General features: G+C 42.2%; 1 protein-coding gene across 1 annotated transcript in view; it reads right to left on the minus strand.

Annotated features, from left to right (window-relative positions):
• Positions 1-11,716, minus strand: part of PIAS2 (protein inhibitor of activated STAT 2) — a 25,064-nt gene extending 13,348 nt beyond the window's left edge. Inside the window, 3 exon segments of the mRNA XM_082241445.1 lie at positions 7-166; positions 169-382; positions 11,565-11,716. Coding sequence (XP_082097571.1) covers positions 7-166; positions 169-382; positions 11,565-11,588 — 398 coding nt within the window. The 5' untranslated portion in view covers positions 11,589-11,716.
• Positions 11,717-14,235: the final 2,519 nt, after the last annotated feature.

Consider the following 14,235-nt stretch of genomic DNA (forward strand, 5'->3'; position numbering starts at 1 on the left):
GAAGGCTGCTGCATCTCAAAGCGAGGCTTTGTGTCCTGGAGCAGCACTGAACTAAGAGGTGAGGATGGGGATTGAGGAGTGACTGATGTAGATGGTATTGAGTGCAGACCAGCAACAGCTAAATCAGGTTCCACGGGAGATGAGCTGCTGTCCAAATGAAGACTGAAGGCTTTAAAGAGGACAAGTCAGAAAGACCTTCTATTGTTCTGGGATATCGTCGCCTGTAGAGTTCTCGGATCTTTATCTGAACTGCTGGGCTGCAGCCACTCTTCAGCAAGTGCAATGCCCTCATTAGGAGGTCATGTTTGCGTCCACTTTTATTACGTCCAGCAAAGCCCAACAGCACTTGTAGTTCAGAGACCCGAAAACTTGATACCATATTCTAAGGGGGAAACAGACAAACAGTGTATCAAACAAGAACTGAGAGCACTGAACATACAGATACAAACATGTAAAATGAAAAAGGGGTTGCAAATTGCACTTTAGAGGCTCTTTGGATACTATATCGTATATCGTACATGGAGACGGCAATAGCAAAGCCTTCATGATTTAGTCTCTTTTACAGGAAACATGACCACCACATTGTGGAAACATTACCAAAAAAACCCATGAGCCACCGCACATTAACCGTGAAATCTACAACCACAAGGATAGAATATAAGGGTCTCTCATATACAGGGTCAACGTCCAAAAAGTTGCAGGAAAGCAAGTCAGATCAGCTTTCTGAACATACAAGTTCTATCTAAACTAGTTAAGATGGTAGGTCTTATTTCCGCTGGTCCATCACAACCATCTAAACCATTTCTACCTGTAAGCAAAGTTCAGTAGCAAAAGCAAATGGCGAGACATTTGTGGTGGCTGCCCCACTGATGTAAAACTTCCCTTCTGTAAAAGATCCATTAAAGTCTAACCTCTAAATGCCTTCTGGAAGCACTCAATGACTTTCCTATTCTAGCCTGCTTTTAACAGCTGGTCTTAAGCAGATATGGAGTATGGTGTCTATACTAAATCTAAGCATGATTATGTGAAAATATCACATATTCTTCTCTATGCACCTCTGCTGTGTGTGTTTCAATATCATAATCCTCTTGGGACAGTGAAAAGTCTTCCCATTATTTGAGAAGCACCATGCACATGGATGGGACTACATTAATAAATATTAACAATATTTATCTGGGTTATCTCTTTTCAAAATCTGTTGCCTTCCTCAAACAAGTGAGAACAGTGCAGAAGATGTAACAAATGTTTTGATAAAGCTTCTCATTTTATGCTTGAAAATTGTTTCTTTCCATCTGTCAACCAAGAAAACTCTCAAGTAAAGCTCTTTGCACTTTCAGTGTTTAAAACAAGCTAAATCAGAATCAACACGTTTTAGTTCTGTAGCCAACATGTTTAGACAGTATTACCAGCTGCCCACATCACTGATGCAATAACCACAGGTATCATTACAGTCACAAAACAATAGTTTGCTTCTGATCATTTTTACTCTCACCTCAGCCACAAAGCACAAGAAATACAGACACAAACATATTGGCAACACCAGCCAGAACAAGTGCTGCACATACAAAGGAATTTTATTATTTATACAGCACCAATGTAGATAATGTTTTAACATAAGCAGAAGACAACAAGTCATTGCCCCACTTACCATCTCTCAAGTTTGAACAGTGGATGAGAAAACAGACTTGGGGATTTAAGAAAAGAAAGCAGCGGGAAATGAGTTAAGTTGTAGTGCATTACCAATAAAAAGCTGTCTGTGTGAACTCTTAGAGAAGGGGCAAAGCTTGCCCCGGTGAACCAGAGAGAGCTTGGGCCATAATGTAAATTAAACAAGTAGCAGAAGTCAATGTAAGAATACTAATATTTTTCTAGTGCTTTCAAGTGTTCAGAATACTTCACATAAAAAAAATCCAGCAAAGCAATTCACTATTATTATTCTCCATACTCTATGGATACACATATGTCTTAGAGTGGCTTGCCTAAGACCACCTATTGATTTTATCATGGCAGAACAGAGATTCAAACCAAGGACTTCCTGGTTTGTAGCACAGTATCTTATCCACTATGCTACTGGTCTTTAACTGGTGGATTGGGACCCACTACTGGGCCAAGGCTTGATCCAAAGTGAGTCATTACAGCAACACTACCACCATACAAATACATGGGGGGGGGAATAAATGGGCCCCCAAATACACAGTTGGGTTAAAGATTGGTCCTGGGTCTGAAATAGTTTACCGCTCCTGCACTATGCTACATCAGCTCTCATGTATATGGGGTAGCTGGAGGAAGTGAGCATAATTCTTTGCTTTCCTTGGTGGATCATTTCTATGCACAAGCGCAACAAACACTTAAAAAATAATAATAATTACGTACTCATTTCTGTACAGCAGGAAACATTAAGAATGTATGATTCCTAAACAGTTGTAGTTTAAGACTAATTTCCCCATTCCCACTTCTCCGGTTCAGCACATGCAGATGAAAATGGTAGTTCAATTTCTGTGTACTGTATTGTTCTTATAGTCATTCCGTCCCCACAGATGCTTGCAGTGCTTTATTTTCTTCAATGCAAAAAAAGTTTTAAAAGCAAGAAACATTGGCTGCTAGGGCAGTTTTCAGAATTGGCAGAGGTTCTGATGTTATATTGTAGAATTAAGCAAATATGCAACATCAAATGAAACAAAGATTTAACAATAGCTACGCAGGTTGCTCAGCATCAAGAGGAAGAACTATTGCCTTCTACAAGTCTTTTATACATACAACAATATAAAAACAGAAGATTCTGAACATTACCACAACTTGCAATGAGTTATGTTGGGCTTTTGCAAAAGCATTTAGTAGCTTGCGTAATTGGGAGTCACTTTGCTTCCGAATGGAAAATGTTGTCGAAGAGTTCCTGATTATCATAATAATATTGAGGACTAAACACTCCATCAGGATATCTATATTTTGCGATGGTTACATGCTGACCTGCCCTGGTCATCACACATGGCAGTCATAGCAGGAGTTCCACATGACAATCTGGTGTCATGTAGGTGTCATGTTAATTAATGAGCTGGCATGACCAGTTTGCTTGAAAAAGAGATACTCCTAATTTCCATTTGTAGCAACATCTACCAGGCATGGAAAGCTAGGACACACCTGAGGACTGAGGGATGGCTCTTAATCCTTTCCTTTGAGGCATGGTTAGTAACTTCTCTTTTTCTCAAACTGAAAACAAGCTTCTTTGCTCAGGCATTTGTAGGATGTTAGCTGTTGACCCCAGGCAGTAAGAAATAATGGCCCTACAGTTTGAAGAGGTTGTTTCAGTTGCTCTCGTTATTCTACCCCACCCAAGGGTTGCATGTGACAACAGGTGGGCACTATTAAAAAAAATATAGAGACAGACACCTTTACTCTCTCCAATAGCTCCATGCATTTGCTACCAAAGTCAGAAACTGAGACATCTGAAGTAGCCCACCAATAGGTACCAACCTTTGAGGAACTTCTTTCCAGACCAATACATTCAACTGCAGAGTGGCAACTGGAAGATCTGAGAACTTAAAACTTTGGCCCACTCTAATAACTCTTCTCTATTTTATTGTATTTCAAATATATTAAGCCACCTCAAGTATTTTAGTTGGTAAGCAAGGTAAAAATGCTTCAAAATAAATAAACAAACCCCATGTTTGGGGATTCCCAATCTACTCCAAGCAAGCCTGCAAAAGAACTTGGTACTCTTAAGAAGAATGCAATGTTGGAATCACATTACACTCTCAAGTGTCCTGCTTGTACAGGAAGAGTAGTAGGAGAACACAGGACTCTTATCCTTTCAAATTCATCCCATTTGCCTCAGAAGAAGTGAGATTATATTCTGACTACCCATCACATTATATTCTATTATTACCCAGTAATAGGCACTTTTAAAAAAGTTTATACAACTATTATGTACTCATTCCATAGTATATTATGTACATTTGCATTGTTTTTGTTTTAGAAACAAGCCACGATCCATTAAATGATGCATTTTGTTTTTAATATTAATTAAATACTTGGTTAAGGTGGTTGTAAACAAAAGGGATCTGTTTACTTTAGTGTAATCCACAGGGTGCAACTGTCAACTTCACACTGTAGGAATGCTACGTTCAGTAACCTCAATTAACTCATCTCAATTATCCAAGAATTTCCCTTCCTTTTAATATTTTATACTCTACTTGTTTCTTTCTGGCCTGCTCAGTTATTTTAGCCTTTTAGTTTCAAGTAGTCACTTCATACAAGAGATGTAACCAAGGGACATTTAAAATGAGGACAGACTTCATGGGATAGTTTAAAAATGTAAATGGTGTTTGAAATTATCCTCTTCTATACAGATTTCAGAATCCTTTCTGAAATTTGTATTCAGTTCACATTAAGCTAGGTTTATTACTGAAATAATTAATACTATTAAGGTTCTAGCTCTGTGTGTGTGGTTTTGTTTTTAGAAGAACGTTGTGTGCTTTTCATAATTTGGGGTACTCTTACTTGTAAATTAGTAGCTGCCGAGATAGCTTTCTGTTGTTTCTTATCTATATATCTTGTTCATCTTAAAGGGCGATGTTTTCTTAAAGGGGTCACCATGTTTGTGTCTGTAAAACAAAAAAATAGTAGGAAGACATAGTAGCATGGAGAATGGCTACGGAGGTTTGCTATTTGAGGCTTTTATTCCAATGTTTACCAAACATTTTGGTAAAACAAAACTGAAGAGGACAGGGTCAGACTAGGAAGGCAAACTCAAGATGAGCAGGGGCTGGTTATGTGATCAGTCAAAAATGAGACTGATCCGTCTGATATCATAAATAGTGCTCAATAACTGGAAAACAAGTGACATTTTGAATTACAGAACGCCTGCAATTTATGCAGGGATTATGTTCTGGGGATAGCACCTAAAGCCAAAATTGTGTAGTCAAAACACATTGGGTGCAATGGTGGGTGGGATTGCAAGTTTTCTCTCCCTGGACGCCTTCCCATTTTTTATTTTTTTTATTGCCAAGCGCATAAAGCTGAATGTGCATGTTAAAAGTGCCTAAGTTGCGAGCGTACTGTACTAAAAATTCAGTGTTTTAAGTATAGAAAGGGGAACACCAAAGGCTAGGCTGTTCTCTATCATTTTTGCCCTGTAACCTAACCATGATACTGAACTGTCCCTCTATACTTTAGTATAGAGTCTCCACCCCCATCGTTCAGCCCGGATACTGAGATCCAGCGCCGAGGGCCTTCTGGCGGTTCCCTCATTGCGAGAAGTGAGGCTAAAGGGAACTAGACAGAGGGCCTTCTCGGTAGTGGTGCCCGCCCTGTGGAACGCCCTCACATCAGATGTCAAAGAGAAGAAAAACTACCCGACTTTTAGAAGACACCTGAAGGCAGCCATGTTTAGGGAAGTTTTTAATATGTAACACAGTACTGTTTTTAACACTTGATTGGGAGCCGCCCAGAGTGGCTGGGGAAACTCAGCCAGATGGGCGGGGTATAAATAATAAATTATTATTAATTATTATTATTATTAGAGTATCTCTGTATCTGTATTTAAATTCAGAGAAAAATATTTTCTTCTTCTAAACATATTCCAACTTAATACAGGAGACGTACACAGCAGACTATCCAAATATGTTTGGTGCAGTTGTCACTTGCTATCCCTGCAAATACTTTTGTTCAATTCCTGCAAACAGAGCGTAAGACAAGTAGGAAAAACTGTACTCTTCTGCTGGCTATAGAGTCATTCTCTGCTACATGGAATCCTGACAACAAATGGTCAACCCAGAACTCTTCATGATCCAATTGCGGCTTAATAAACAAGGATGCACAAAAGTTCTATGCAGTCCCCTTCAGACTAGGAAGATGAAGTTAGCCACAGCTTCCAGGTGTGCAAACCACAGGACTATACTTAATAGTATCTAAATAGATAGAAAAGCAAGACTTAACCCATAGCTTAAACCAGGATGTGGTCATGAGAACACAAGTCAATTTAGGGACACTGATGGAAGCAGAGAATGCAAGGGCAGCAGAAACGTTGTGTATCACCTGTTGATTTTGGAGAGTGACAAGATAACAGAGACCTGTGTAACATGTAGGGCTCAAGCAAATGGGTGGCTTTTTGGGTCTTCCTGTTCCTGAACAGTTTCAAGATGGTCATTCAAAAAATCTTTGACCCTTTAAGAGTTGGTCCCCACAGTTAGTTGCTTTGCTTTTTGCTTCCAATCCAATCCCCTTTTCTGCTGTGCCTTTAAGGTTGTAAACCTGCAGGCAGGGACTGTAAAGCTCTTGCATAAGATGCCCAGGGAACAATTTTAGTTGAAGAGTAAGAAAGAAATGCCTTTTAAGAAAGATTTGGAAATTTTACATGCTATGCTACACTTATCGTATACATGTTATATACATGCCATATTATAGTTCTTACAGTTGCAGAACACTTAGTAGAAAAATAAAATGAAGCATTACTAAAAATAAACCTGAAGTAGGCATTACAGAAAGACACTAGCATGCAAGAGGTAAATATTAAGTCCAAACAAAAGTTACGCGTATGGAAGGCTGTGAGTATGCCCACATCATCAAAACTAGTGTTAGAAATTCAGATACATATAACCGAATTGCTGAATGGCACCTTAAACCTAGGCTGAAATCAACACAACAGAATTCCAGACACCATCCCTCCCTGTGTGTTTTGTTATTATTAATATGATTTCTATACCACTTTATAATTTACAGAAAAAATCTCAAAGCAGTTTACAACACATTAAACTGCTTCAAGGAAAATATTTCAGATCCTTCTCTAAGCGACATTTTGCTTTCCCCATATTTATTTATTTACTCACTTAATTTATATAGAGCTGCTCCACAGCAAAAGCACTCTGGGTAGCCTGGGTAGTGTAGTAGTTGAGTGTCAGACTAGGACGTGGGAGATCAGGGTTCAAATCCCCACTAAGTCCTGAAGCTCACTGGGTGACCTTGGCCCAGCCACAACCTCTTAAACTACCTCACAGGCTTGTCGTAGGGATTAACGGAGGAGGGGAGTGAACTATATATTCCTTGGAGAAAAAACTGGGAGAGAAATGCAGTAAGCTCTTCTGCTTACCTGTTTTACAAAGCCAGAGAGACCAGCCAGATGGAGATGTCAGTTGCCAACCTGGCATCTAGAAATCTCCACGTGGTCCCAATTGGATCTGCACCAGTTGCAAAACATGCTGGACTTCTAGCTCATTTCTAACACTGATCAATACTATACAAAACTATGGTGCAAGAGGAAACATGTAGGTCACGATCAACCTTCCTCTTCACTGTCAACTTTTTTCGTAATCCCCCCCAAAAGGGGGGGGGGTTGTAATCTAAAAAAAGTTTGCAAACTGGGACATGCACTTCCAGGTTTGGCATGTTTGTAATCCAAAACATACCGTATTTTTCGCCCCATAGGACGCACCGGCCCATAGGACGCACCTAGTTTTTTTTGGGGGGGGGAATAAAGGGGGAAAAATTATTTCCCCCCCAGGTGCGCTGTGCTAAGCCCGAAGCTTGGGGCGTGCGGAGCTCAGCGCGCCCCAAGCTTCTGGGTGCCGGCAAGGTCTCCGCTAGCTGTGGGAGAGCTGGGTCTCCCACGGCTAGCAGATAGCTTCCTGAAGCCTGTAGAGCGAGAGGGGTCGGTGCGGATCGACCCCCCTCGCTCTCCAGGCTTCAGCGAAAGCCTGCATTCGCCCCATAGGACGCACACACATTTCCCCTTCATTTTTGGAGGGGAAAAAGTGCGTCTTATAGGGCGAAAAATACGGTATGCAAACCAGACTGTTTGTAAACTAAGGCACTACTGTACAAAGATTAAAGCCCTTAAGGTTACAAAGAAATACAGAGCTCAGAATCAAGTCCTTGAAGTGAAGATAATTCAGCATTACGTACACAGTACAATGTCACTAATGCAAGTTCCTGTGGGATACAAGGAATGCTCAGATAAGCACAAGACTGTTTTCAGAGACATGTTTGTACAGATGCACAGTTTTGGATAGCAAACATTAACCACTTATCTCCAACAGGAATTTTTATTCTCCCCTTATGCAACAACAAAAAAATTGACACTTGTTGCTACACAGTGGTTCCCAGCAACACTGTTATTAGCAGCTGTAACCTGCAGGTGCATCAGTACAAATATGCTGACTATTCTACAAGAGATGTTATATTTTGTCTTAAAACTTGTACAAAGTGCGCACAGAATACATAATTTGCTTCAATATACAAGAGGGTGAATCTGAAAACGTCTGCAATCTGAGAACATCACTCTGCAGCCCAGCCTTCTTCTGACCTCCACCAGCCAAAAATAAGTGAGGTATTTATATGGTCAGTTACTGCTGATTAGGTAAAAAATCAGCTTAATTTACAGAGGAGGAGGCAAGGTATTTCCCCAATGTAAGGAATTGTTGTTAGTATATTCCACCTTCTTCAATAGAAACAAGCTAAACACAAAAAATGAATCATTTATAACAATTAAAAATGTTTTATATAATATATATATATTAAAATATACAGAATATCACAGGAAGGGTGGTACTTCAACAAAATACTATGAAATGGAGTGCTAATCAGTAACTATGAAGAGGCAAACACAAGCAATGAAGTGCAGAATATATCACCTCCTTCCATGCTTCTAAGAACTTCTGCTGTTAAAATAAACTGGTGCTGACATAGCTGACACAATCAACAGAATAAATCTGAATCAATGAAATGTTTTGCATATTACAGCTCTGTGGGATACATATTTCAGAAGGGGAAGAAATCACTTGATAGAATTTTCAGACAACAAAAGCAATGGCACATATAGGCAGAATTGTATTGTATCTATAGCCTTTACATTCTTTCTGAAGTTTCTTAGATTAGCCTAATCTTAAACTTTCCAAACACTATACCTCAATTACTAACGTTTCATCAGGTATATCTTAGCAAACTTTAAAGACAGGCAACAAAATTATCAAGGGCAGGGAAACTATCTGATACAAGAAAACAAGTCTTTCAAATCATCTTTATGCTTCTTTCTCCCCCCACCCCATGCCCCACTTATATATATACAAACTTACTGCAAACTATTTTTATTCAACACTTTTTAAAGAAATACACATGCCAAAATAAGTATTTATAATAACAGTTTCTCCAATTCAGTCTACTCCAGCTCAAGAAACAATACAGATAAAATTTATTCAGTCATATGTGGTATAAGATCCAAAATACATTTTAATGAGGTTTAACTTAGGATCTTGCCACTATCCATGTGTGTTATTTTGTCCCTCAAACTCCTAAATTATAGGTAACCAATTGCCTGTTTTGGACAACGTCATAATACTTCTCAAGGAGCGGGGTCAAAGTCTGGAGGGTACTCCTGGATCCATCTCTGTCACTAGCAGACCAGGTAACCTGAGTTGCTAGAACTGCTTTCTACCAGCTTCAGATGACAAAGACAGCTATGACTGCTTCTGGAGTAGGACAGCTTGATCGTTGCCATCCATGTGCTGGTAAGCTAGAGACTGGACTGTTGCAGTGTACCCTATGTGGACTGGCCCCAAGGTTGCTCAACTGCTCCCTGGCGCAGAATATTACCATCATTTTATGTCATTGCTGAAAGCCCTGGCTGACAGTTAGCTACCAGGCTGGTGTACAAGTCCTATACAGTTTGTGATCAACATACTTCAAAGATCACCTCACCTCTTATATACCCAACCAGTAATTTGCTCTGTAGGAGAGGGACTCTTCAAGATACCATCGAATCAGGAGGACCATTCTGTACAGTGTCAGAATAGAACATTTAGTATGGTGGCACATACCATTTAGAACTCCCTCCCATTATCTACCTTCTTTGCTGTCTTTTCATTGCCTATTGAGTAATTTACGCTTCCAATAAATCTCTTGAATGAAGATTTTTTTCCTCCCAGTTGTAGCTGTATTGGATTGAATATATATGTATATTTTTATTGTTAAATTGCTTCTGGATGTTTTATGGGAAACTATTAATAATTTTTTTTTAAATAAATGAATATAAATAGCAGCAAATTACTGAAGAAGGCTTTCTTACTTGTTGAGAAAAATATCTTGTGGTCATGGGTCCCCAAAACATAAACAAACACAACAGCCCAGTGCTATATATTTTTACCTAGATGTAAGTCCTTATGAAGTAATGATGCTTTTACACTAATAAATATAATAGCTTAGTAGCTGAAGACCTGCATGGGATCTGGTGCTGTATGCAGAGCCATTTTTTCTAGGAAAACAAAAGCAGGCAAGAAATATTTGGAAAGGATGGGAAATGGATGAATGGGAGGATGGCACAGAAAAAGAAAAAGCAGAAAGTGCAGTGGTTTAGAGTGCTTGCAACAGATCTTGAGCTCGGCTCAAGTGGTTGCCAAACCTAGAAGGAATTGAAGGGGGTGAATGGACATTTAAGAAAAAAAAGGCAATACAGTAGAGAATTAAAGAGGGATGTTCATATAATAGTCTGACCCTGAAATGTGGGATTACAAAAAATATCTACTGTACCTACATGAAATGTCAAGGTGAGGAAGAAAAACAGTATTCACAGGAGAAGAGGAACAGCTTTGCAAGGACAAAATTCAAGGATAAGAACAAGCAAATCTGAGAGGGTGCAGAAAGAGGCACTGCAAACCCTGTCACATGAAGAAAAAATAAATAAATGCAGCGGGAGAGGAGCTACATTCAAAGGAGCTGGGGAGGAGGAGAGACAGATGCAAAGATGGAAGGGGGCCGTGATTTCGGCGATCGGGCGCCAGCCAAACCTTGGAAAGTGTCAGAGAGAGAAAGAGACGCCGAAGGGAAGGGTGGAAGAGAGAAACATGAAACCACATGAGCGATCAGGGGGAAACCACGAGTGGCTTCGAGACCCAAAGGCGCGCTTTGTTGTGCCCAGAAGATGGGGGTTGTCTGCGAACCCCGCTCCTCGCAGGATGCTCTCTTGAGTCGGGGTCGTTCGCAGAGGAGACAAAGAGGCTTAAGCAGGAGAGAGGGAGGATTAGAGGGGGGGGCGCGCTTTGAAATAAAACGGGGGAAACAAAAACCGAGGCAGATCGTTAAAAAAAAGACTTATTTTAGGGGCGGGGGAGCGAAAGCTATGTAGGCTACAAAAACTGGGGGAGGGGAAGAAACGGGAGAGAAACCGGATTCCGAGGAAGAAAAAGGCGCGAGCCCCTTCACTCACTACGCTTTCCTCAGCCCGGCGGGACCCCGCTCTCCTGGCCCTTCGGCAGCTGCCCTTTCACGCCGCGGGTTGCGAGCCGTTAACTGTCGGCTGAGGCGACGGGAGGCGCCTCCTCACGGACCGGTTAACGGGGACGCTGCTATCGCGGCGGCGTGGAAACGACACGAGGGAAGGGAGGCCGGCGCGGGCCAAGGGCCACCTCCTCCTCCCGCGTGGGGAAGGGGAGGGAGAGAGGCGGTCCCGGGGGACGGAGGGAGGATGCTTGCCGGCCGGGAGGGCGGCCTAAGGACCGGGAAGGGTCGGCCTTGAGAGAAAGGCCGCGGGGAGCGCGCCGCCAACCTCACCGCCGCCGCCGCCATCGGCTTCTCCTCACCCTCAGCTCCTCGAAATCCGCCATTTTCTACCCGCCGCCTGGCTCAGCCTCGGCCGCCGCCGCCGCCGCCACCATCCTGCACGCTCCGAGCGGCCCCCACTCCTCCTCGGGCGGCACGACGGCCGGCGCGTGACGTGAGAGGCGGGGTCTCGGCAGGGCCACGCCCCTCCTGCTGTGATGGTTGGGGAGGGGGGCGAGGTTCTGAGGGGGAATCAAGCCGGCGCTGATTTCCCGCCCGTTTCGCCGAGTCCACTTCTCTGCGCGGGGAGGGGGCGCGCGCAAGGCCTATCAGTCAACCCCTCTGATACTAGTTGGGAGAACCCGCCGAGTAAAAGGCCGGTTCGAAGCGCGTCCTCGCAAAGGTTTCTGGGCGCTGTAGTTCACCCCCCCTCACGGAGGGGCCTCCCTCGCAGCAGCGAAACTCTTACAGTGGTCCCTTGGTTCTCAAACTTAATCCATTCCCGAAGTCCGTTCCAAAACCAAGGCTTGCTTTCCCATAGAAAGTAATGCAAAATGGATTAATCCGCTCCAGACTTTTAAAAACAACCCCTAAAACAGCACTTTAACATGAATCTTACTATCTAACGAGAATCATTGATCCATAAAATGAAAGCAATAATCAATGTACTTGATACGGTACATGTCTTTTTCACTTTCTTCTTCGCTACAATATATCCATTTATTTCCAATTGTCAATATCAAAAGGGACTAAAATCTATAAAATTCATAGAAAATCAACGTGCCAATTTGCTCAATTTCTCTAGGACTCCATGACACCTCCCCTGTCCTCCATAATCCCTCAAGCAAGGTGTCAAGACCCTAATCCTCTCAAATCACTCTGCCAAGCATTTCCTCCGGGCAATGCCAGGTGGCAGACTATGCATACATGGACCATTGTCTTCTCATCACTGGTACAGTGGTGCCCCGCAAGACGAATGCCTCGCAAGACGAAAAACTCGCTAGACGAAAGAGTTTTCGGTTTTTTGAGTCGTTCGGCAAGACGAATTTCCCTATGGGCTTGCTTCGCAAGACGAAACGTCTTGCGAGTTCGTTTCCTTTTTCTTAAAGCCGCTAAGCCGTTAATAGCCGCTAAGCCGCTAATAGCCGTGCTTCGCAAGACGAAAAAACCACAAGACGAAGAGACACGCGGAACGGATTACCGTATTTTTCGCTCTATAACACGCACCCGACCGTAACACACACGTAGTTTTTAGAGGAGGAAAATCCGTAGGCATGCCACCCGTAGGCATTCCCTCCATAACGCGCACAGACATTTCCCCTTACTTTCTAGGAGGAAAAAAGTGAGTGTTATGGTGCAAAAAATACGGTAATTTCGTCTTGCGAGGCACCACTGTACTCAGGATGTGCTTATCTGCGCATATCTCCAGCTCTGCATATTCCCCCCTCCCTCCTCCATATGTTAATCCTGTGTAACCCAACCTCTTCTTCATGTATTCATGATGTAATTGGGATGTATTTTGCACTGTATTCTGGGACATGGAGGGAAGTTTCAAAAGTTCATGTCACCCCTTTCTCGCTGTTCAATCTTGCCTTGAACCTGTTGCGCAATAAACTTGGATCTTCTGCAGCTTGCTCCTGTCTCTGGCTGAGCTCATTTTCTTCTGCAGGGACCCGCGGACTTAGTCCGACGAGCTGGGTGGCAGAGTAGCCCCGCACCCAGATTTTTACCGTAACATACTGTACTATAAAACAATTAAGACAGTATTGTAGATGGATGATAAAAATTAAAATTATTCTTTTTTTCTTACCTGCACTGGTGATAGTCATTGTTTGGAGGGAGGGCTTTCATTCATTTCCGCAGTCACACAATCAATCAATCAATCAATCAGTAGGTGAACTGGGTCCCACACAGTCACAAAAACAAATTAATTGAAAAAGCCTCAAAAACAAAAACGCAAAATAAATAGCAAAAACAAAAGCGCCAAACTTAATCCATTCCGAAAGTCCGTTTGGCTTCCAAAATGTTCAAAAACCAAGGCACAGCTTCTGATTGGTGCAGGTGCCCTGGAAACAATAGACGACAGCCGCATCGGGTGTTCAGCTTCTGAAAAACGTTCAAAACCCAGAACACTTCGGAGTTTGAGAACCAAGGCATTTGAGAACCAAGGTACCACTATACAGCGCCCAGAATTATTAACAGTGTTGTTGTTATCAGGGGTGTGAACCATAGCTGTCAACTTTCAGATTTGAAAATAAGGTATCAGCAGCCTCACCTGTCCCGGGGACAGTCTACAGGGATATCTAACAATCCAGGATAGCAGCGGGAAACGGCGCTGGAATAAGGGAATTTCCCGCAAAAAAGGGAAGGTTAACAGCTATGGTGTGAACCAAAATAAAATAGGGGGGCAGATAAGCCACTCCCCGCATAATCAATCACAAGGTGTGGCACACGCACATCAGTTGGTGGTTGTTGCATAGTATATTTATTTATACCCCGCCTTTTCCCCTGCTAGGGACTCAAGGCGGTTTACAGACAAAAAATATAGGAACCGCTAGAAACAGAACTCACAATTAAAAAGCAATTAAATATAGAATCAAAACTACCAGTAGATAGATTTACACATTATACAAATAGTTACAGTAATCCTTTTCAAAGCACATTCTTCCAAAATTGGGCACTGCAGTTCACCCCCTCACAGAGTTACTTTCC

The sequence above is a fragment of the Podarcis vaucheri genome (assembly GCF_965113315.1).
Source record: "Podarcis vaucheri genome assembly, chromosome: 11".
Classification (NCBI taxonomy): Eukaryota; Metazoa; Chordata; class Lepidosauria; order Squamata; family Lacertidae; genus Podarcis; species Podarcis vaucheri.